The sequence below is a fragment of the Mobula birostris genome, chromosome 3, assembly GCF_030028105.1.
Source record: "Mobula birostris isolate sMobBir1 chromosome 3, sMobBir1.hap1, whole genome shotgun sequence".
NCBI classification, from domain to species: domain Eukaryota; kingdom Metazoa; phylum Chordata; class Chondrichthyes; order Myliobatiformes; family Myliobatidae; genus Mobula; species Mobula birostris.
In genome coordinates this window covers 69,863,231-69,889,020 of record NC_092372.1, presented here as the reverse complement: position 1 = coordinate 69,889,020, position 25,790 = coordinate 69,863,231, and the positions used below count along the sequence as shown (strand labels likewise).

The 25,790-nt window shown below is 39.2% G+C and overlaps 1 protein-coding gene across 2 annotated transcripts in view; it reads left to right on the top strand.

Annotated features, from left to right (window-relative positions):
- Positions 1-23,624, top strand: part of lias (lipoic acid synthetase) — a 29,843-nt gene extending 6,219 nt beyond the window's left edge. Inside the window, exons 3-11 of one of the 2 annotated variants that reach the window (XM_072252850.1) lie at positions 229-322; positions 2,360-2,437; positions 7,577-7,733; positions 12,306-12,363; positions 12,759-12,887; positions 15,589-15,734; positions 18,286-18,356; positions 19,607-19,718; positions 22,819-23,624. In XM_072252850.1, coding sequence (XP_072108951.1) covers positions 229-322; positions 2,360-2,437; positions 7,577-7,733; positions 12,306-12,363; positions 12,759-12,887; positions 15,589-15,734; positions 18,286-18,356; positions 19,607-19,718; positions 22,819-22,853 — 880 coding nt within the window. In that variant the 3' untranslated portion in view covers positions 22,854-23,624. Of the gene's footprint in view, positions 1-228; positions 323-2,359; positions 2,438-7,576; positions 7,734-12,305; positions 12,364-12,758; positions 12,888-15,588; positions 15,763-18,285; positions 18,357-19,606; positions 19,719-22,818 lie in introns of those variants that run through there. The other variant, XM_072252851.1, reaches the window with a different exon arrangement.
- Positions 23,625-25,790: the final 2,166 nt, after the last annotated feature.

Sequence of the window (25,790 nt, the reverse complement as noted above, 5' to 3'; positions counted from 1 at the left end):
AATATCAGTTGATGCATTACCTTTCATTGATACTGCAGTGTGTCCCAGTGATGCGTGGTGGCTTTTCCTTAATACTTTCATCCTTCTTTGAAGACCTCTGAACAGAGCTCTTAGTTCAGTGTTTGGCAAGCTACTTGTGAGCCTGTTCACATTTGCAAGACATCACATAGCTTACTTTCTAAAATACTACTGAAATAATGTATTTTGTGATATTATTTACAATTATAGATTAAGATTGCCTCCATGGTTGAAGACAGAGATTCCTCTTGGGAAAAATTACAATAAATTGAAAAATACTCTTCGGAATTTGAATCTGCACACTGTAAGTACTTTCTGAGGCTTCACATTACACAAGAGCTTTGTCCTGAGAAGTGGCAGTAAACTGATTGTTCCATTAGTCCAAACCAGTTTTCCCCAAAACCAAGCTTAAAAACACATTGCCCAAAATAGTTGAACCTTCCCTTTCTGATGTGCCAATTGTACACTCCTTCCCTGAGTACTACATTGCACTGTTGTCCATTTTCTACAGCTATTCATATCGTATGATTCTGTACTTTATTTAACAAAGTAGCCAGAGTGTATATTTGTGATCTGCTGCTGCTGTAGCCTATCCATTTCAGGGTTTGATATGTTGTGCATTCATACGTGCTCTTCTGCACACCACTGTTGTAATGCATGGTTATTTGAGTTACTGTTGCCTTCCTGTCAGTTTGAACCAACCTGGCCAATCTCATCTGCTATCTCCCATTAAAAAGGCCTTTTTGCCCACAGAACTGCCACTCACTGGATATTTTTTTTTGTTTTTTCCATCATTCTCTGTAAACTCCAGAGCCTCTTGTGTGTGAAAATGCCAGGAAGTCAGCGGTTTCTGAGATACTCAAAATACTCAAACCCCATTTGCCACCAACCATCATTCCACGGTCAAAGTCACTTAGATCATACTTCTTCCCCATTCTGATGTTTTGTCTGAACAACTACTGAACTCTTGACCATGTCTGAATATTTTTATGCATTGAGTTGTTGCCACATGATTGGCTGTTTAGATATTTGCATTAATGTATAAGTGTACCTGATAACATGGCCACTCATTGTACTTCCTGTGATTTCATTTCATTGAGCACTAACCATAATTAAGTTAAAGGAACATACGTAGTTAATGAGTGCATTATATAAGTAGTTTGCATTTCTGTAATTAATTTCCATATCTTAATTGTAAGGAACTAGCAATTTATCTGTTGGAGCCATAACTACTAATTTTTTCCTTCTTGCAGTCCAAGTACTTTTACTGTAAACCATTGACTTCAGATTGCTTGCATTACCTCTACTGCTGGAAGCTGTTAGTGTACAATAAGTTTTGAAATGTTTCTGGCAACTCTTGTTTTCTGTACCCTGTATGAAATTAACAAATTGGGAAATGTACAAAGATGTGCTAATAATACATTCTGGAGGTTCGGATGGAATTTGTGGGGATGAGATAATTTGAAGAATTGTCCCCGTTATCTCTAACTTATTGGGGTAACACCTGTTTTCTAATGTAGATGTGTTCTGTGCTTCATCACTCTTTTTGGCACAATCCGTTGATCCTTAAATCTGTTTGTTTCTAAGCAACTTTAAGTTGAAGAAAAGCTTCCATTTATATGGTGCCTTTTACTGATTTGAGATGTCCTAAACTATTTTGTACATAGTGATGTATTTCTTGAAATGTAATTACTCTTGTAACTCATCCATTCATTCAAAATTATTGGCTTAGAAAATTGAGTACTAGACACCAGCATAAATTATCTTGGAGAAACAACTTGGAACAAACAAATAATGGATGCAAGGAAATGATTAGACCAAGGTGTTTTATCAATGGGCACTCATTCTCAAAGATACTTGAAGTCAAACATTGTTTCCCAAATCCTTCTGTATTTTCAATTAGCATGCAGTGCAGTCACAATAATGATAAAAACAGTGTTCTCCACTCCAGAAAATCCGCTATAGCTGCACCAAATATGAGGGGTCCAGTAAAAACTTAAAGATCTGCGCCAGTCATCCTGTGAGAAGGCCTTGTTTTGGCAAATTTTATAACCAGCATAATTTTGTTTGCTCCATAATTGTAACTCTTTTGATTATCTTCTGAATAGTATAAATATCTTTACCTGGACTTTTACTTTCAGCTGACTTTTATTGTAATGACAGTTTCAAGTGAATTATCACTGACTACTCCTAACTAATGGTTGAGCTGGTCTCACTGGTATTCAGTTTGAAAGTCATTGCAGCTTTTGATACAAACGTAAGCAATTTGAGTGAGTCCATAGGTCCTTGGTGTGTGATCCTTACACACTGTACTCGTTTTAAATCAGCTTCCTGCTTTCAGGTATGTGAAGAGGCAAGGTGTCCAAATATTGGAGAATGCTGGGGAGGAGAAAAAGGCACAGCTACAGCCACTATAATGGTGAGATGCAGTAACCTATTTAAAAAAAAATTGATTTCAAAATAAGGCTGAATTATTGTTTCTCCTTCCCTTTTCCAGTGACATTAGAACCATATGAACCTCCATCAAGAGAACACACAAAATGCTGGAGGAACTCAGCAGATCAGGCAGCATTTATGGAAATGAATAAATAGTTGATGTTTTGGGCTGAGACCCTTCATCAGGACTGGAAAGGAAGGGGGAAGATGCCAGAATAAGAAGGGAGGGGGGAAGGGAGACAAGGTAGAAGGTGAAGCTGGGTGGGGAGGGGATGAAGTAAGAAGCTTGGAGGTGAGGGGTGGAAAAGATAAAGGTCTGGAGAAGGAGGAATCTGATAGGAGGAGAGAGTGGACCATGGGAGAAAGGGAAGGAGGAGGGGCACCAAGGGGAGGAGAAGACAGGTGAGGAAAATAGGTAAGAGACCAGAGTGAAGAATAGAAGAAGAGAGAGGGGAAAATTACCAGAAGTTGGAGAAATTTATCTTCATGCCATCAGATCGGAGGCTATTCAGGTGGAATATGAGATGATGCTCTTCCAACTTGAGAGTGGTCTCATTGAGGCAGAAGAGGTGGTCATGGACAATCATGTTATCTATCAAGACACCTTGTTTGTGCTCAATTCTGCTTCGTGAATTTTTGAGAAGAGCATCATTTCTTTGTTCAGATCCCTATTCCACTGTGAACATTTCCTGTAAATGGCTTCACATTTCCTTAGGCATCATTGCAGCAGTAATTATTTAAGCAGAAACACTCCCCCGTAGCTGGAAGAGTGTGGTCTGTCATATATGCCTGTTCCCTTAAAAGATTGTTGTCAACATTGTGGCTCTGACTGCTGGTAGTTGTGGAAGATCAGAGTAGTGGATGCTGACACAGACAACCTAGGCAATTCCTGGACTTGCTTAGTTGGGAGTCTTTTGCTCCATCACTTTACCTTCAGATGGGGGTATAAACATGATTTACACAGCTAACAAAGGAATAGTGAAAAAACGCTTTCTAGAGAAATTGCGGATTAATGCCTTTTATGTCTCCCTCTATTTTTCTTATTTTTATATGTTTCCAGCAGACTTGTGTGTTAACTTCAGCATTTTTTTTCTAATCACTGGCCTTTAATTTGAAGCTTCTCTACAAGGCTCCTGCTTGTTAAAAGTTCTTAATTTTTATGTTAAAAATTTTTTTGTCTTTCCACCTTTTCTAGTTGCGCCATCCCTTTAATAATATATAATCTGATCTGTGTTTGGTTTGGAACAAAACGGAATCTGGGGCCAGTGAACAAGACGCCATGCATGTCCATCAGTGTGGTCACGTGAAACACTCAGAATTAGGAAAAATCGCTCGTAGGCTGGATAAGCATAGTATCCCAATATTTGTTTGCAGGCTGGTCAAAATACCTTTGCGGGCCGGATCTGGCCCGCGGGCTGTAGGTTACCTACCCCTGACCTAGGCCATGCTCTCTTCTCGATGCTGCCATCAGGTGGAAAGTTCAAGAGCCTCAGGTTGCACACCACCAGATTCAAGACCAGTTACTATTCATTCGAATGACGGGAAGGCAGACTACCTTATTAATATGTATTAGATACTCTCCGTGCACGCGCAGGTTTTCGGATGGGATCGTTCAAATTTGTAAACAGAAACAGCTTCACTGTGTTTTAACAAGAAATCCACGCTAAATATCCAGATATTTACATGTGCTACGATAACTTGTTGAATAACTCGCATTTCGAAATAAAATCGAAGAAAAAGATTCCAATGGCAATGAATGCAAAACGCAGGAAGGTAGACTCTGAGTGCCAAAATTTCCAAGACACTTGGACACTAGATTACTTCTTCATCTAGCAAGCTGGGAAAACAATTTGTCTCATTTACCTAGAAAATGTTGCTGTGAGTAAGGTGGTAAATATCAGGCGACATTAGAAGACCTGCCATAGTGGAAATTTTAACAAGTTTACTGGGCAAGCAAGGAAAGATGAAGTTGAGCGAATGAAGGCTAGTTTCGGAAAACAAACATCATTTTTTGCCAAGAAAAGCAGTGGAAATGAAGGAAATACCCGTGCCAACTATGAAGTCTCAAAACATATTGCAGAAAGGATGAAGCCTTTTACAGATGGAGAATTCGTCAAAGAATGTTTACTGGCATTTCTTGTGGACATTACATCTCATTTAAATAACTTGAATTTACAACTTCAAGGAAAAAAAATCAGCTGATACATAAGATGTATGGTGATATTGTGGCCTTTGAAAGAAAGCTGCAATTGTGGGAGTACCAGCTTCAAAAAGGAAATTGTGCAGATTTTCCCACTTTTCAAAAAAATAAAGCACAAGATCCAGGCATTTTTGTGAATATGGTCCAAGAATTGAGAGAAGAGTTTTCATCTCGTTTTGCTGATTTTCGCTTGCATGAAAATGAGTTCAAGCTGTTTGCTACTCCATTTGATGTGGAAGTGGACACTGCATCAGAAATTTTTCAAATGGAATTGATTGAGATGCAGTGTGATGACATATTGAGATCGAAATTTAATTTTGAAGATGTGTCAGTGCTTGATTTCTATAGAAAATATATTCATCCAAGTGGGAGGTATCCTAAACTTAACGGACCATGCAAAAAAGATGGCATCATTGTTTGGCAGCACTTATCTGTGTGAGCAATTATTTTCAAAACTGAAGCACACCAAGAACCATCTGAGAACAAGATTGACTGATGCCCATCTGGATAATGTCTTGCTCTTGGCATCAACAAGTCTGACAGCCAATATTGAGAAGCTTTCAAGCAACAAACAGCATCAAGTTTCACATTGATTTATCGACTGTTTGCATTAACATTTTCTTTTTTATTTTACTTAATTTATCACCATTCAATGCATCATGTTCATATGTTTTATATTTAAAGATTCTTTGTGTCCTTTTAATAGATTCAAAAGATGCCTTGATTGAAATAAATTGCAACTAAACTGAGTTCTTTGATTACTAATTGGCATCCTTGGTTAAGCACAAATGATTTTCTAGCATGTGTTATTCATTAATTTGAGGCAAAACATAACTCGTGGCTATCCCTCGAGGTCGAGGATGATGGTCTTCATTCCGTTGATCTATTTATGGGCTCTCAAGTGGCTTATGAGTCCAATCTTGGCTCTGAAAGTTCTTCCGCATTCAGGACAGATAGTTCCAGATGGCAGATCAGGCTTTGGTTGTTGCTGCCTCTCTTTCCATTTTCTTCTCTTTTCTTTTAATTCTGCACATCTTTTAGTTTCAAAAGTTGCTGTTCCTTCTCGGATGATGGCTTGCCAGAGTTTCCTGCCCTTGCCATTGGTTTCCCAATTGTTGATGTCAATGTTACATTTCTTCATGTTGGCTTTTAAGACGTCTTTGAGTCTCTTCTGTTGTCTGCCTCTTTTATGTTTGTCTTCTTTAAGCTGGGAGTAGGAGATTTGTTTCGGCAGACGTTCGTCTTTCACCTGAACATGACCACTCCATCTTAGTCAGTTCTTGATGACGTAGGCTTCAACGCTTGTTGTTTTTGCTTCATTTAGCACACTGACATTGGTTCTTCTAGCTTCCCAGCTGATATTTAAGTTGTTTCGAAGACAGCGTTGATGGAACTTTTCAAGTGCCTTCAGATGTCGTCGGTATGTTGTCCAGGTTTCTGATGCATACAGGAGCGTTGGGATTACCACTGCTTTGTACACTAACATTTTGGTGTCTGTTCGGATGTCACAATCATGAAAGACTCTTGTTCGGAGATGTCCAAAAGCTGTTCCAGCGCATTTAAGTCAATGTTGGATCTCATCATTAAGGTGGACATTGGAGGAGAGATGACTTCCAACATACGGAAAGTGGTCCACATTTTCCAGGGTTGTTTCGCCAAGCTGAATTGATGGTTCTATCCGATTTGTCTTAATTGGTGACGGTTGATAGATGATCTGAGTCTTAGATGTATTTAAATGGATAATTCCCATATTTCAAGTTTTTTATGGCATTTATCTGGCCCACCGTCCACTCATTAATACGCGATCCAGCCCACAGAGGCAAAAAGGTTGCCGGCCCCTGGCCTAGGTGGTGGGGATCTCTGATGATGGATGCTGCTTTTCTATGACAGTGTTTCATGTAGATGTGCTCAATGGTTGGGAGGGCTTTGCCTGTGATGTACTGGGCCGAATCCACTAACTTTTGTAGGATTTTCTGTTCAAAGGCATTGGTGTTTCCATACCAGGCCATGATGCAGCCAGTTAATATACTCTCCACTACACATATATAGAAGCTTGTCAGAGTTTTAGATGCCATGCTGAATCTCCACAGACTCCTAAGGAAGTAGAGGTGCTCCCGAGCTTCCTTCACAATCGCATTTACATGCTGGGTCCAGGACAGGTCCTCTGAAATAGTAACGCCCAGGAATTTAAAACTGTTCACCACCCCCACTTCTGATCCTCTGATGAGGACTGGCTCATGGACCTCTGGTATCCCTTTCCTGAAGTCTACAATCGGTTGCTTCACCTTGCTGACATTGAGTGAGAGATGGTTGTTATTACACCACTCAGCCAAATTTTCATTCTCTCTCCTATATGCTGAATCATCACCACCGTTGATTTGCCCAATGACCGTGGTTTCTTCAGCAAACTTGAATATGGCATTGGAGCTGTGCTTAGCCACACAGTCATAGGTGTAAAAAGAATAGAGCAGAGGGCTAGGTATACAGCCCTGTAGTGCACCTGTGTTGATGGAGATCTTGGAGGAGATGTTGCCAATCCAATCTGGGGTCTACAAGTGAGGAAATCTGGGATCCAGAAATCCTTTGAACCTTTAGCAGAGCTTAATTTTATGCCTAGTTTAGGTTTAATCTCTCAATGATGATGCCATATTGAAAAGTAGGTGAATGTGACATTGATGTATTCTGGTGTTAATTTGGAGCTATATATGGAGTTTAAATCTTTTGAAGTATAATGTGAATTCATTAAACATATTTAGCTACCTGAGTTAGATATTTATCTACCTCAGTTCATAGGGATTTGTTATTAAATATACTTTTAATATTTTATTTGGGATGCATTTCAAAGCATTGAAGGAGTACACTTGACATTGATAAATAAAAGTTCCAAGTTAACAGATTTTGTCCATCGTTTTCCCCTTTTAGTTAATGGGCGATACCTGCACAAGAGGCTGCAGGTTCTGTTCCGTGAAAACCAGTCGAAAGCCTCCACCTTTAGATCCGGATGAGCCTATCAACACAGCAAATGCAATAGCAGAGTGGGGTCTTGACTATGTTGTGCTGACTTCTGTTGACAGAGATGGTAAGTTGGCTCAAAAATGATCGATAATTATTCACTTGTTTATTCATTGTGAGGAATTTGGAATAGATATTGTTTTGACGTTATATGAGCAATAATACCATTGTGTTACTGTTATTAGATAGTGGACAGAAAAGTCTCAATTGAGAACCCCAAATAAAATTTATGCATTTGTAGCTTTGGAAGAGGTAATGAATTCACAGTTTTAAATTTTTTTTTGCGTTTTTATCATTGTTTTATCATTGTTTACTCTCCATGCAGCCATGCATGTTCTCTCTGCCTTTTCATTTTCTATCTGGTTCTTCCTTTACATTTTCATTAGCTTCACACAGCGGTTGCATGTGTGTATGTGGTCCACAGGAAGCACTGTGCAATGTGATGTCGCTTCAGTAGGCCCACTGAGACACCATTGCCTCCAAGTTCCCCTTATAATCACTACCATTCTTAAGCCCTCCCTCAATCCAAAAAAACACCCTGTTCCTCATTGCCAGTACAGTATTCCAAATCCCTTTACACAACATCACCTTTGGAATTATCTTCACCACAACCTGTAGCAGTTTAAGAGAGAAGCAATATCTGGTTAATAAGTGGCCTCTCTGGTGATACCTACTACCAAAACTGAAACTTAAAAAATATTTTTTTCATCCTTTGCTACTTCCAAAGGTTTCAAAGGTACATTTAATATCAGAGAAATGTATACAATATACATCCTGAAATGCTTTTTCTACTTTATTCTGTTTGTCAAAAAGAGATAGAACTTTTCAAAATAGTTATGAACAGAAACTCAAATCTAGCTGCGAGGCTTCAGATAAAATAATTTTAGTTAAGCGATAAAAGGTTTCTCCCATTACATGACCAATTTTAATAAGAGAATTCTCACTTAGTTCACAAAACATATTAAAACATTTGTTAAAACATATATTAGACTCTATTTAAGTTTTGTTTCTGAAGCATAGTTTGATTATTTAGCAAAAAAAAGTTCTTATGTATACATATGCAAAACCACCAATACTTTAACTGGCAATATTATTGGGGTACAGTCAAATATCCAGATAGAAGCGAGACAAAAAAAAGCATTAATAGAAGTGGAGATATCATAAAATCAGCCTCAAAATTGATTTAAACAGAGGTAAGGAGGAATTTTTTTTAGCCAGAGAGTAGTAAATCTGTGGAATGATCTGCCACAAACTGCGGTGGAGGCCAAGTCCGTGCAAATATTTAAGGCGAAAGTTGGTCATTTCCTGATTGGTCAGGGCATCAAAGGATATGGCGAGAAGGTGGATGTATGTGGTTGAGTGGGATCTGCAATCAGCCATGATGGAATGGCAGGGCAGACTTGATGGGCTGAATGGCCTAATTCTGCTCCTATGTCTTAAAATCTCAGGAGGATTAAAAGAAACATGTGACAAATTAGTCCTTGATACATTTGTCTTTTTCAGCATTGCTTTACAATCATCTTCAAACCTAGCAATTAGAGCCCAGCACCTAGACTCTATGCGAAAGCTCCATACTCCGAGAATTGAAGCAGGGTATCACCTAATGCATTAAAATAATTTACACTGTATAAGTATTGGACATAGCACTGATCCTTGATCTTTTAAGGCTTTTCTGGGTTTTATTCTCCCCAGATTGCTAACAAGTGAGTTATCCAGTACTCGCATCTCCATCACGCTGCATGTTAATGATATTAAAATGAATTGATTGAAGTACCTGTACTGCTCTATAATCAGTTCTAGAAAGCTCAGTGACTTGCATATGAGAATGGAGATATACCCAAACGTGGTAGTTGTTTGTTCAATGCGCTGTTGATAGGGTGGATAACAATAAGAATTGGTGGAATTTTAGACTGCCTGTATTTGGTGTATTGCTTAAGTAAGTGTGTATACAGTACTGTGCAAAAGTCACATATAGATATAGCTAGGGTGCCAAAGACTTTTACACAGTACTGTATTTGTCAAAGTGGCGTGGAGAGCGAGTTCGTAAATCTGGCAGGAGCAAAAGATGTTGGGAATGGCGAGGGAAGGGTGTAGGGCAGGTGGTAGAGATGTTGTGCCAGGGGTAGGGGTTGGTGTGGGTGCAGACACACCCAGCCCTGAGACACTAGGCAAGGACATTTGATTCCAAGCAATTGGTTTACACCCTATCCTTGTTATATGTGAGGGATACGTTCCTCGAAGTTGTCGCATAATGTGAAAAATTATTTAAATGGAGAAAATAGGGATGCGTCCAGAGGGCTTCCTAAATATGTTTTATCTGTAACTTATTCACATTTTTATACCAATACGACACAAAAGCAGTACTACAAGACAACATTTGTATTATATTTAATCAATTTAAGGTAATATTCAATGTAATAAATCATAGAAAGTTAACAGTACTCACCAACAGTGGCAGGTGTGTTCGCTCCGGGAGATGAGTGATTGTTGTGGTGTTGGGCAGCTTTACATGGATGAGGTGGATGGTTGTGGGTCATCAGGATCATCAAGGACAGCAAGGGGTGAAGGAAGACTCACAGAACTCTCAGTACTGCCGGCAGCAGGAGATGACACCGATTTGAAGAAAGTGGTGAGGGTTGTTTGCTTGGCAGCATTTTGTTTTTCAGCATAAATTTGCTTGTAGGGAAGAAGGGTTGACGGCAGGGACAGGGTTGACTGAAATGTTGACTCCGATCTAAACTTGGGTCCATGTTCATCGCCATTTGTGCCAAGTGTTCCACAGCCTTAAAAAATTCTGTCGGTTGCTTCACCATAAAATCCTTCACCTGCAACTCGACACTTTCTTCTTCATTGTTATCACCTTCAGTCTGAGTTACACGCAGAAGGTCATCCACACTTTATTTTTCATCATGAGAATCCAGGAGTCCTACCACGTCAGCAGTCTCGAGATCTGAGAATCCTTCCCCACCAACTTTATGGCCCAGGGCCACACAGCCCTGGACAGCTGCAGTGAAGGCAGGAAACCCCTTGAGGGTGTGCACACACTCCGCCCAAATTGATTTCCACGCTCCATTCAGAGTGGAAGACCTGACCTCTTTCCAGGATTCATCAATGCTGTTGATGGCATGTCTGATGTTGAAAGACTTCCACCATTCCCTCACCGTTGGTAAACTCCCGGAATTTTCAAAATCGTCTGTTGCTTGCTGCACCTGAGAGATAGTTCACCGTAAAAAAAATACGCCTTGAATGTAGATCACACTTTGGTCGAGTGGTTGAATCAGCGATGTTGTGTTAGGTGGCAGGAAACACACTGTTATGTTAGGATGAATGCTGTCCAAATGTTTAGGATGGGCTGGCGCATTGTCAAGCAACAAAAGAACTTTAACGGCAAGATTCTGTTCCCGGCAGTAATGTTCAGCCTCAACAGCAAAATGATTAGCAAACCAATCTTCAAAGATTTGACCAGTGACCTGTGCTTTCTTGTTAGCTGCCCAGTGGACAGGAAGCATATTCTTATTCAATCCCTTAAGAGCATGGGGGTTTAGTGAATGGTAAACTAAGAGAGGCTTCATCTTACAGTCTCCTTCGGCATTGGAACACATAAGCAAAGTCAATCTATCCTTTGCTGCCTTGAAACCCGATGCAGTCTTTTCAGCCTTACTTATGTAAGTGCGTTTTGGCATATGCTTTCAATAAAGCCGGGTCTCATCTGCATTAAACACCTGCTTTGGTGTGATGCCTAACTCGGGTATCAAAGCTTACAACTGCTCAGGGTAAAGTTCAGCAGCTTCATGGTCAGCACTGACTTGCTCACCACGCACAGCTAGGTTCTGAAGCCTGTGACGATTAACAAACATAGAAAACTATCCCCTACTTGCATTAAAGCTAACAATATCACTTGACACTTCCTCACTAGCCTCTGAACAAAGGTGACCATAAATTTCCAAAGCTTTCACACGAAGATGTTTATAATTTCCAACTTTCTTTCAAGTGTTAAAGCGGTTCTCTGCCGCTTGGCTGATGGCCCAGGACATGACATCGGACGCTTAGGAGGCATAGTTAAATACTTAAGGCACAAAATCAGTGCAACCGTAGGTAAAAACAACAAAATTTTAAGAGCGCAAGATCGCACATCCACAGGTTGCCAAAACTAATGCAAGACTGGCGGGAGTGAGACTGTGAGGCATGTGCACATGACTTGTATTGGCGGGAAAGCACTGCTCCTCGCATAACTGTGAATTTGCATAGTCTGAAGACGCATATAACGAGGATAGGGTGTATTAATAATTACAGAATGTCCCTCTGGTGCTTCCTGCTCCCTCCCTTCATCTTTACTTTTTTCCCAACCATGATTCTCCTCTCCCTTCGCCCTCCCACTCTCAGTCCACAATAGAGACCCATATCTGAACCCAGATTTATCATTACTAATGTATGTCATGGTTTTTATTTTAGGGCAGCAGTACAGTGCAATCCATAAACTTAGTACAGTACGGTACTGTATAAAAGTCTTAGGCACCTTAGCTATAGTTTTATATATATATATATATATTTAAGACTTTTGCACAATACTTTTTGTTATTGCACTAAGTCAGGTTATGATGTCAGAACCACAACTGTTACATGTCCTGTTTTTCCACAGATCTTCCAGATGGTGGAGCGAAACATTTTGCAGCTACAGTATCACAGTTAAAAGAAAGGTGAAGCAGTTTCATTCACTTGCAAGTTTTATTACTATGCAGGTTAACTTCATTTACCTAGTGCAAGAACAGGTGCTTTTATGTTTTAGGGATAAGCTTAGTCAAATTGGATCAGTTTTAGCTAACATTTCATCAGCAAGTTGAAGATCTCCTTATGTTTTACTTAACCCTATACCTGTGGTCATGTTTCATTTGCAAGTCTGGTGAATTTGCTCACATTCAGTAATTATCTTATGGAGCTGCTTTTATTAACAGAGGTAAAGTAGTTTTTAAAAAATTATTTCATTTTAAGTACTATGGTAATTAGTATTTGTAAATAGGTTTTCCATTGCAGATGTTTATTCTTGTAATTTGTCGGTCATCTATACAGTGTAATGTTACAAATATTTCTGTAGACATCCCAAAATTATAGTGGAATGCCTGACCCCTGACTTCAGAGGTGACCTAAAAGCTGTGGAAGCAGTTGCAGTTTCAGGACTTGATGTCTACGCACACAATGTGGAGACTGTCAGGGAATTGCAGAGGTATGGACGTGTGGATGTTGTGTACTATTTAGTCAAACTGTTCTACTACTACCACCACCTCAGTACAGCCCTCCATCCCCTATGCATTTACTTTTGGTGTCTGTGCACAACAGTGCATATAATCTTCCTGAAAAACAACTATATCAAACCACAGCTCTATTCATCTATCCCACAAATATGATGTTTACAGTTATTGATTTCCCATTAAAAAGTTAAGAGAAGTGAGAAATATAATTGCTATCACATGGCAAATGTGATGATGTGAATAGTATTTTTATTCAATTTTTATAATCAACCTAAGAAGAATTTTATTTAAAGGACATTGGCCCAGAAAGATAGCATGTAATTTGAAACAACACACACAAAATGCTGGAGGAACTCAGCACCAGCTAATTTCAAATTCATAGTCTTTTTTTTAAAAAAAATTTGTTTTCAATATTTCTATTGTTAATTCCATTGGCTTATTGGTTTCATAAGCTATTTTACATAATTTGTGGAATAAAAATGGAACTTGGAGAAATCCACATGGTAGCAGTAATATTAAAAGCCTGAAATAATTGTACTAAAGTGTTTAATTATTTGTTTTTAATATATTAACTAAAGTTGGAAATTTAATCAGTGCCCTGTGTGGTGACAGCAATAATCATAAATAACACAGGGGAATCAGTGAAAACACAGCAAACAACGGTACTGATGTCACAAGAACCTGAAGCATTAGGTAAAGCAGGGATGGCCAACCTATGGCACATGCGCCAAAAGTGGTGCATTGCCCCCCAGTGATAATAATAAAAAAGTAAGCCTACTCATGCAAAAAGTTTTAACCAAAGACTCATTTGTGGAAAAAAAAAATAACGGGAATTCAAGTAGCTTAGAGCTAGAAACGGGTATTACTGAGAATAAATCTAAACTTAGCAATTATTTTTAGTGATTTTATTATTTCGTGCACATCTTTTGGTGAGTGTTATCTTCTTTCACATTAATGTGTTTTCAATTAAAAATGTTCAAAGAGTCAAACTAGGAAAGAAGGACTTCTGTTCTGCAGTCGTTCCATAACTGTTCAATACACGTTTGATACTTGTTTGATCCGGAGGCGTCTGCACCAGCAGTGTGTCACAGGTTTTTGCCAGTCAGTTTACAATTGACACTCGTGCGCTACGGCGTTGTGCTTTGTTCGTCCTTTGTGAACATTTGTAGCTTTGTACTTCTTTGAAAATTAAGCCTTGTTTTTACATTCAGTTACCCATCACTGTGCAAAAGAAAATGAGCAAAAGCAAAGCAGAAAGTGATAGTAAGCGTGAATTCAATGAACAGTGGGAAAATGAGTTCTTATTTATAGTGGGTCCATCAGGAAAACGGTTGTGTATTGTTTGTGAAAACACTTTCTCACATAATAGAAGACATGATCTTAATAGACACTATAAAACACAACATCAGACTGAAATAGAAGGAAAACTGAAGCTAGTGCTTGGGTCTGAGTTACGGAAAGAATATGTGATTAAGAAAAAGGAAGAAATCAAAAGAAGACAAAATATATTTGTTAAAAGTCTCATCAAGGTAAGTAATGTTTCTCTTGTTTTTATATTAAATCAACATATCATGTAAAAATGCTGAATATGTCTATATTAACATACTTTTACAAGAATTGAATGGGGGTACAAGAGTTGAATGGTGCGTCTGAACTCATGCGTGAAAAAATTGACGCTTGGAATGTAAAAGGTTGGCCACCCCTGAAATAAAGCATCATAGAAAAGATGGTGAAGCCAAAGATGAGTCTACTCTGAACATTATTGTTGGTCTCATCAAAATGTTAAAACCCACAGACGAATACTGATCCCTCATATTCAAGGGAATGCAGACATGCAAATCTTAGTTTGTATCCTGTTAGCCAATGAAATTTTTAAATGACACTGTTCAATGATTAGAAGCAGCTTTTGAGAAGACTTCCAGAGTAAACTCCAAGGAAAAAATCCACTCATGGGGAAGGCTCTGGGAGTAAACCCTGAGGAATAATTCAGAGCTGGAGTCCCTAAGGCAGACCTACATTGAACTCAACGCTGACTGGTAGGAGTTGTTGTCAAACTGTATCAATCTCTGTCATTCCTTTGGATTCATCAGCTGAGTGGGTAGGGGGAGCTTTCTGCATGGGCGACTGCTTGCGTACTGGCGTGCGTATTGACTTCAGCTTGGATGCGACTAACGGAGGGACCTAAGAAGCAGCTATAACAGATGGAGTGCAATGTCACGTAACATTTTGGGGGATAGCCTATGAGCTATGAAAGAGGAAAGACGTTTTGTTGGTTTTCTACATCAGTTCTACATAAGTACAGCAAGGCTAATGGAATGTTGATTTTTAACACAGTGAGACTGGAATACAGATGTGAAGAAAAAAACATTTTTGAAGCCTTATTCTACATCCGGAGGTGTATTGGACATCACAAGTCATCTTTAGCTAGTTCATAATTCCCCTCCAAAAATCTGTCTCTGTTTGCTAAGCATCTGAGTTTTCATGGTCCTGTTGATTAGAGAATTCTAAGGATTCACACCCTCCACCTGAAGAAATTCTTCACATCTGTCCTGATTGGCCAACTCCTTTCTTTGAGACAGCGACCCCTTGTACAGATAATCACAGCCAGATAGTTATGGATGTCTCTGAGTGAATAGAGGTGAAAGAGGCAAGCCATTGTTCTGTTTATCTCCTTAGGTATGTGCGGGATCCTCGGGCAAATTTTGATCAATCGCTGAATGTATTAAAACATGCAAAGAAAGTGAAATCTGGTCTTCTTTCAAAAACATCCATAATGTTGGGACTTGGTGAGACAGATGAACAGGTGTACACAACGCTGAAAGGTGAGGACATAATACAAAGCCATTCAACGTAAGTGTGAGCTGTTCTATTTTACTACATATCAGTTACTTTAATTCGTTAATATCCAGTTTCAAGAATAATATACTGTAATTAGTCTCATCATGAAAGATTATTTTTCAGCAATCAGATTATTTTGTTTAAGATCACAGAATCATTCCTTTCATTAAAAACAGAAAATGCTGGTTACACAGCATTTCTAGAAAGAAAAGTAGAGTTGTTGTCTCAAGTTGACAGCCCCTTGTCAGATCCTGCTGAGTGTTTCCAGCATTTTTGGTTTTTGGTCAGATTTTTAGCATCTGCAGTACTTTCAATTTCATGAATTATTCCTTTTAGGTTTTTAACTTAAACAATTCATGCTAATTAGAAATTGTACAAACCATCTCATATGCTAATTTATTTGCATATTATTTTTGAAAGATGGCGCTGGTGTACATTGGTGACTGTCTGTGGGCTGCAGGAATTTGTACCAGTTCTTCTCTTAAATATACTCCCTTTTAACTACTTTCTCTACAATCTGCAGCATGAAGCTTTCCTGCTGACAAGGGACTACAAAGTAACCTCAATGATCTTCAGATCTCACCTTTGATGGTTAAATTCGGAGCAGTTAAGCGCGGTGCCTTTAAGGGTCAAGGCCAAGGCCGAAAACGTAGCAGTAGATGCGGGATTCAAACCAGGTTAAAGCGTAGGGGGATGAGGCCTCCACTGCCTACCATCTTGTTATCAAATGTGTAGTCACTTGAAAATAAGATTGATGATCTCACAGCAACGTTGCTGCATCAGAGGCTGATCTCAATTGTTAGTTGCATTGAGACTTGGTTAACAGCGAACACACTGGACACAGCTATCTGGCCAGAAGGTTTAATGATTTTCAGGCAACACATACAAAATGCTGGAGGAACTCAGCAGGCCAAGCAGCATCCATGGAAAAGAGTTCCGTCAACATTTCGGGCCAAGATCCTTCATCAGTGTGTCGTGGAAAGTATGCTGACTGGCTGCATTACAGCCTGGTATGGGAACACCAGTGCCTTTGAGTAGAAAATCCTACAAAAGGTAGTGAATTTGGCCTAGTACGTCACAGGTAAAAGCCTTCCAACCATTGAGCACATTTCCATGAAACATTGCTGTAGAAATGCAGCATCCATCATCAGAGATCCTCGGGCAATACTCTTTTCTCTCTGCTGCCATCAGGCAGAAGGTACAGGTGCCTCAGGAATCACACCAAGTTCAAGAACAGTTACTACCCCTCAACCATCAGGCTCTTGAACAAAAGGCGATAGCTACCCTCATTTAAGTACTGTTATATTATTTCATGCTCGCTATTTATTTATATCTGCATTTACACAATTTGTTTTCAGTTTCTGATGTTTACAGTTACTGTCCTATAGATTTGCTAAGTATGCCCGCAGAAAAGGAATCTCAGGTGTGTATGTGGTGACATTCACGTACTCTAATAATAAATTTTACTTTGAACTTTGTTAATGCCAAATTTTTAAAGCATCCTTTCATTTCAGTTAATTGTTTTTCATGTTTTTAGAGTCCCTATTTGTCAGTTTTCCACTGATACTAAATTATCAGAATGTTTGTCTGACATCCATTATTGGTTTTCTGAATGTTTTTCCAAATTAACACAGTGAGAACAAAAGTTATTGTCATTGTTTGCATCCCCAGCTCTCTTCCCAGCCCAGATCCTCGTATTTGTCTCGTTCCACCACCATAACAGTGGTCCAACTCTATTCCTTCCTCATGCATGCATTTGTTAACTCCTAGATGTCATTATTTCCAATCAAGGAGTATGAGATTGTCCCATGAAAGTGGCACTGAGGTACACCAGACATGATGCCATTGCTGAATTGTACTGAACAGTGGATCTGTGAAGTGCCTGGGACATTTTACTTTGTAAAAGTATTACTGCAGGTTGTTGTTATTGTTGAATTGTGATGTCGGTGTACTCATTTCAAAAACATTTACCACATGAGTGTGAGCTCTGCCTCTGTTCATTTGTGAGATGCAGACTTGCAGGCAAAGTCAAGATTTTATTGTTGATCTTGGTGAAGCACTGTTTTGATCTGCAGTACATTTGGTGAAGATAACCTCACCATAATGTTAGAGGGGGCATTCCTGTACTTTGAGTAAACAGTGATAGAGTTAACAGCATTACTTGCAGGTCAGTATGGCAGATAATGTGGAGAGGAACTTGGAGGTCCTTGTGCTTCAAGGTGGTAGACATTGTGGCTTTTAGAGAAGTGGTCAAAGCCTTAACAAGTTACTACGTTGTACCTTTAGGATGTATTGCAGCCAATGAATCCTGCTCAATACCATCCAAAACTTTGAGTGCTCTTGGAATTGAATTCATGCTGGCAAATAGAGAGTATCCTATCATTGGTCTTTTAAAAGAACGATAACTCAAAACATGAGCATAAAAGGATAATAGTTGTTTTCAACTCTGAACCAGAAGTGCATTGTGTGAGCAATGAAACTACAACACTTTTGGCCTCTGATACTGAATCCACAGATCATTTGTGTTCCTCACAGAATTACGGGAGGCTGGTGTGGATTGTCTGACCTTGGGACAGTACATGCAACCAACAAAACGGCATCTAAAGGTATATATACTTGTACTGCACATGTTGAAAAAATTAAATAATTGGAAGCTTATGTCAGTTTTGGAAAATAATTTTCTGCTAAGTTAAGACCATTTTGATGAGCTGGTATAGACGCTGTGCTGTTGTTCCTAATTAACCCGAAGTACACATACTGCAGAATGTGATCTATGTTGATACTTTGGATTAACTATCTTTTATTGCTGTTAATGTCAAGAGCTCCCATGTTTCTCAGCTAAATGTAGAATTAAACCTACTTTAATTCAGCCTCAGCAATAAACTCCAGTGTCAGAATGCAATTCTCTCCTCCCCCCCCCCCCCACCCCCTTATTTCTTACCTCTTTCGATTGGAGTTCCTGGCAAATTTGGGACAGTTTTTGAAATGTACCTAATAGATGTTAGTTGAAACAACACACTAATTTCATTTTGAGACAGTCAGCAACTAGTCAAAATTTCATTTTATGAGTTTAATTTGGATTTGAGCAACAGCTGACAGGAATAAAAAGACACAATTTTTAAGTTGTATTTATTTTCTGAACCAAAGAACTTCTGAAGAAATGTTAAAATCTTGACTGCAGTAAGGCACATTGTTTTAATACATGATCAATCTATTTACATTCTCACTGGTCTACATTTCTGTAACTTTGAACCTCATCTTAAGTTGTTCAGGAATGAATTTCCGAGATAGTATTAGTCAATAATGGACAAATTTCAACCTAAATGTTTCGTGTTTTTAATTTTCTAAATATAGCATTGTGCCATATCTCCAATTTTGCTAACGTAATTAAAAAACAGCTTAAAAAGGGATTTCTGCTTGTTATTTCTGCAAGCAGGCACTTGCTGTTATGACCTCCATTAGCAAGAATAGTCAGAAGTCTGTAGTTATTTTCAAACTGCTGTGTGTATAATTGTTTCAGTAACCAAAAACAGTTCTTTCTGATGTCTTCGGATCCTTGATTTGTTGGTTGAGTGTCATTTTTTAGGTACTCACACTTAGATTCTAATTGCTTACCTTCTCAAAAAAAAAACGAATTCGATACAATCCAGTACAGACTTAAATTCAAGTGAATGCTCTGAAAACAAGTTACCAGAAGCTTCAGTTTTGGAGCCATTTAAGGTTTATACTGCTATAATTACCACATTTCCAAGAAACAATTCCAACAGTGAGCCAAACATTATCATCAATTCATTAATGTTAAATAATGTAGTCTTGTTGATTCTTTTCCATTAACCATTTCGTTCATTTTCATTAGGTGGATGAGTACATAACACCAGAGAAGTTTAAATACTGGGAAAATGTGGGTAATGAACTTGGATTCTTATTTACTGCCAGTGGACCCTTGGTACGCTCTTCATATAAAGCAGGTGAGGAGCTAGCTTCGCCAATTTTCTTACAACATTAAAGGCATATAAGACCAAAAAATATAGGAGCAGAATTAAGCCATTTGGCCCATCAGTCTGCTCCATCATTTGCTCATAGCTAGTCCAATTTTCCTCAGGGCCCTAATCTCCTGCTTTCCTTTGCTTTCCCTATGTATCCCTTCATGCCGTGACCAATCAAGAATCTATCAACCTCTGCCTTAAATATATATAAATCTTGGCCTCCAGAGCTGCCTGTGGCAAAGAATTCCACAGATTCACCACTCTGGCTAAAGAAATTCCTGCTCATCTCTATTCTGAAAGAACGCCCCTCTATTCGAAGGCTATATCCTCTGGTCTTAGACTCTCCCACCACAGGAAATATTCTCTCCACATCCACTCTATCAAAGCCTTTCACTGTTTGATAGGTTCAATGAGGTCACCCCTTGTTCTTGTGAATTCTATTGAATACAGGCCCAGAGCCATCCTGCCAATCAGCCACTGCTTTATCCACGCTCGAGTCTTTCCTGTTGTAGCTTGTTAAGCAGCTTTACGTGTGGCACCTTTTCAAGGGCCTTCTGAAAATCCAAGTACACAACATCAACCGGTTCTCCTTTGTCTATCCTGCTTGTTATTTCTTCTAATAATTCCAACAGATTTGTCAGGTGGGATTTTCCCTTGAGGAAACCATGCTGACTATGGCCTATTTTATCATGTGCCTGCAAATACCCTGAGACCTCATCCTTAATAATTGACTTCAACATCTTCCCATTCATTCAGGTCATGCTAACTGGCCTATAGTTTCCTTTCTTCTGCCTCTCTTCCTTTTTGAAGAGTGGAGTGATATTTGCAATTATTTCCAGTCATTCGGTATCATTCCAGAATCTAGTGATTCTTGAAAGATCATTACTAATGCCTCCACAATCTCTTCAGCCACCTCTTTCAGAACCCTGGGGTGTACACCATCTGGTCCAGGTGATTTATCTACCTTCAGATCTTTGTTTCCCAAGAACTTTCTCTCTAGAAATGGTAACTTTACATACTCCATGACCCCTGACACCTGGAACTTGCATCACACTGCTAGTCTCTTTCACAGTAAAGACTGATAGAAAATACTTATTCAGTTTGTCCACTGTTTCCTTGTCCCCCCACTAACTACCTCTCCAGCATCGTTTTCCAGCGGTCTGATACCCACTCTCATCTCTCTTTTACTCTTTATGTATCTGAAGAAACTTCTAGTATCTTCTTTAATTTTATTGGCTAGTTTACTTTCGTATTTCATCTTTACCTTAATTACTTTTTTAGTTGTTTTCTATGATTTTTTTTTATAAGCTTCCCAATCCTCTAACTTCCTACTAATTTTTGCTCTATTATATGTCCTCTTAGGTTTTTATGTCAACTTTGACTTCTGTTGTTAGTCACGGTTGTGTCATCTTGCCTTTAGAATATTTCTTCCTCTTTGGGATGTTTATATCCTGTGCCTTCAGAATTGCGTCCATAAATTGCAGCCATTGCTGCTCTGCCGTCTTTCCTGCCAGTGTTCTTTTCCAATCAATTCTGGCCAACTCCTCTCTCATGCCTCTGTAATTCCCTTTACCCCACTGTAATACTGATACATCTGACTTCAGCTTTTCTTTCTCAGATTTCAGGGTGAATTCGATTGTATTATGCTCACTTGCCCCTAAGGTTTTTACATTAGCTTTCTAATCAATTCTGGTTCATTGTACAACACCCAATCCAGAATAATTGAGCCCCTAGCAGGCTCAGCCACAAGCTACTCTAAGAAGCCATTTCGTAGGCATTCTATAAATTCCTCCCTCTTGGAATCCAGCACCAACCTGAATTTCCCAATCTACCTACATATTGAAATCCCCCATCACTATTGTAACATTGCCGTTTTGGCATGCATTTTCTACCTCCCATTTTAATTTGTAGATCTTATCTCTATTACTGTTTGGGAATCTGTATACAACTCCCATTAGGATCTTTTTACCCTTGCATTTCCTTAGCTCTATCCACAATGGTTCAACACCGTCTGATCGTATGTCACCTCTTTCTAAAGATTTGACATCTAGTCATTACTACTCCCATTCCTCTACTCATTTTACTATAATTTCTTCTCTCTCACTGATCAGCTCCACCCTAATTCTACCATAAAACAACATTAGGTGGCCACTAGTACATCTCTGGAATATGGGAAGAAACTGGAGCAGACAGGTAAACTCACGTGATCGGGGGAGAGTGTGAATTCCAGGTGGACCGCAGGGATCAAGATTGAGCACAGATTGCTGGGCCTTTAAGGCAGCAGCGCTACCAGTTGTACCACTGTGCTACCTGTAGGTTTGCTGATAATACTGAGCTAGGTGGGAAAATGAACTGTATGGACACAATATGTCTGTAAATGGATATCAACCATAAAAGCAAGCAAGTTGAAAGGTGGCTTGAACCTGACAGAGTGAAATAATTTACTTTAAGAACGTATAGTTTTTTAAGTAGGGGAAATCATTCTCTATGGATGGATCTTGTGCCCTGGTTTGAGGCTCAAAATTGATATTTATCTACAGTTCGTAATCTAAAAATCAAATGATCTTTTAGTGTTCAGTGGGGGTTGAAGTATGAAAGTAATTCAGTCTTATTGGAATTGTTACAAGCCTTTCAGACTGCACCCAGAGAACTGTAGGGATTGTTCTTCAGAGCTGAAGAAAGATACATTTACATTAGAGACATTAGAGATTGATATTAGTCTAGGAAAACTATAGATAAGAATTAAAGTGGTCTTATTGAAATAAAGTTCCATGCAGGTTTAAAGAACTATTTCCTCAGCCTGGAAGAGTCCATGAATAGGGAGTATTGGTTTAGGAAGAGAGATTGGTTATTGAGAACTGATGTGAAGCAAAATTTCTTTAGACAGAGTGTTTATAAATATTTGGAATTCTACCTGTATATGCATCTTCTTGAGCATGTGCAGGTCTGGGAATGATAGATTTTTGGAAACAAGGTTTGGGTTGGAGAACAGTCACCAGCTATTCTCCAACATCTCCAGCCTCTATATAATGAAAGAAAATACTAGAAATAACTTAATTTATCCTTTTTCTATTTTTTTCAGGTGAATATTTCATGAAGCAGCTCCTAAATAAATGAACAGCTAAGCCAAGTTAGATGACGCTGAAAACTCTTGACCACTTAGCTTTTAGAACTTTGTACTTCCAAGAACACTTAATTTACTGTCCTTGAATTTGTTTATGGGATTTCGATCTGTGCAAAGTTTGCTCTGAGAAAACCGACAGATGGCACTGAACCACTTGATGGTGATCATATGTTGATATATATATCGGTTATCTGCCATCATGTAAATGCCTTGTGGATCTGCTTCACGTGCAGTTTCTTCTCGAGATAATTTTTCCCCCACTAAAAAGACTTCATTTAAATTTTGACTGCAATTGAGAAGGTGCATTCCACGAAAACTTCTCTGGCCATGGATTTTTTTCCGGTTGATTTTGGGACATTGCACAAGAGTTTGTGACGTGAATGTGGAGTACAAGACAGCTATGCCTCTGTGTCCTGGGCAGTAATAAATATTGATTTGTTGGGAAATTTAGCAATTCTGTAAATCATTTATGAGACCAACCATTTTAAAATACATTTTTTTCTGCAACACTGCAGACTGAAGATTTGATCAATATAATATTGTGGAAAACACCACAATAAATAATGTATTCCTATCTGAAGTGTTCAGCTACTGTTCTAAATTTGTCCTACTATCTATATTGTAATTGAACTCCTTTGCCACCATATTACTAAAGGTTGGAATAAATTTGCTGTAAAATACAGAAGTGATGTTTTCATATGCTTGAGTCAGGAGATGTGCACTGTAATCAATTAAATCCTGGATGTGTGCAACATACATGTGAATGAACAATACATCTTGGCTGTATTCAGTAAAACTACGTTAAAGATTTGTACTGTACTTTCTGAACATGTAAAATTCAGAGAGCAATATAGCACAGATACAGGCCCTTTGGCTCAATGAATCCATGGCAGCTGGTCCCAATTTCCTGTATTTGGCCCATATTCCTCTAAACCCTGCCCCTTCTTTACCACTAGAACCACTTTCCAGGTGTATCTGTTTCAACCACTTCTCCTGGCAGCTTGTTTACTGTACTCACCAGCCAATTCATGAAATAGTTGCCCTTTGGGGTCCCTTTTAAATCTTTGCCCTCTCACTGCCAAGTCTATGCTCCCTAGTATTGGACTTGCCCACCTTGGGGAAGAGATTGACTATCCATGTTGTCTGTAAGGTTGCCCCTCATTTTCCTACACTCTGTGAATAAAGACCTAACCTGGCCAACTTCTCCCTATAACTCAGGCCCTCCAGTCCTGACAACATCAAATCTTTACTGCAGTTTAGCTACATACTTTCCAATGATAGGATGACCAAAACTCTACGTACTACTCCAAGAGTAGTGTAACAAATGACTATTATGACATGTCCTAACTTCTAAACTCAATGCCCTGACTGGAAGGCCAGCATGCTAAATGCCTTTTTAACCCTGTCTACTTGTAATGCCACATTCAACAAACTCTGCACTTTTACTCCAAGATCTCTTAGTGTCATTACACTCCCTAATGCTTTAACATTCATAGTCTCAATCCTATGTTGGTTTGACTTTCCAAAATGTATCACCTTACTTATCTGTATTGAAATCCATTTGCCACTCCTTAGCTCACTTCTGTAACTGATCAAGCTCCACCTTGATCTACAAATAATAATCTTTACTATCGACAATACTAAAGATTATTATAGATTGAAGGGGATTCTGCAAGCTTACTGATCAAACCTTGTGTATTTGCATCCAAATCATTTATGTACTGATGTGAGGAGAAGATGGCGGCGTGACACAGCGTGCTTGGTTGCTCCAAAATGATATTGTATGTGTTAACTAGGGGCTGTGCACAATCCTGATTTGATGGAGACGAACGTGAGAAGTACGGAGGGACACCTGGAGAAACTTATGAAATGCCTGCTTCGCTGCCACTGCTACTGTGCGATTGAGAATCTCTGGAGGGGAAGGCCCCAAATCCTCGGCTTTGCACATTGCCTGTTGCCAGGTCAGGGTCGAAGCGCTCGGCAGAGCTGGTGCTTGGTGTCGGAGGGCTGATCGGAGGCTCGAAGTTTTCGGACGGACTCAAGAGTCGGCTATGGTCGGGTGCTTCCAGGATGCTGCACCGGCAAGTTTGCGGTGCTGGAAGCTCATGGCAGATGCTGTCTCCTGCAGCTCAAGACAAGAGGCCCTGCTGATCTCTTTCCCTTGCCATCCTTTTACTCCTATTATAGCTATGGGGATTTTCTTTAACTTTACCTGTCAGATCCACCTCGTACACTCTTTGCCCCCTTGATTTTCCTCTTAAGAATATTCTTAATTTTTTAGAAGAGATTCACGCGGTCTTGACCTCCTTCCTGTGTGCAGTTCTGGTCACCAACCTACAGGAAAGATATCAATAAGAATGAAAGAGTAGAGAGAAAACTTACAAGGACTTGAGAACCTGAGTTATAGGGAAAGGTTAAGTGGGTTAGGACTTTTCCCCAGAGTGTAGGAGAACGAGAGGAGTTTTGAAAGAGGATATAAAATTATGAGGGGTATAGATAAGACAAAAACAAGAAGGCTCTTTCCACCAAGGTTGAGTAAGACTTGAACTAGACGTCATGGGTTAAAGGGGTGAAAAACTTAAGGGGAACCTGAGGGGGAACTTCTTCACTCAGAGAGTGGTGCAAGTGCGGAATGAGCTACCAACGAAATAGTGAAATAGTAGATGTGGGCTTGATTGCAACATTTAAGAGAATTTTGTGCAAGTGTATTGATAGGATGGGTATGGAGAGCTATGGTCCAGGTGTGGGCCGATGGGACAAAACAGAATAACAGTTCGCCACAGACTTCTGAGCCATAGTGCTATATGACTCTGGCAAAAGTATAAATTATATAAAATGCAATCTCTTCTTTATACTTCTGCTATACTTATTACATCTTTGTGTGATTGTATTGGGTGTGCTGTCCATAAAGTTCTAAACTCAGGCGAAGA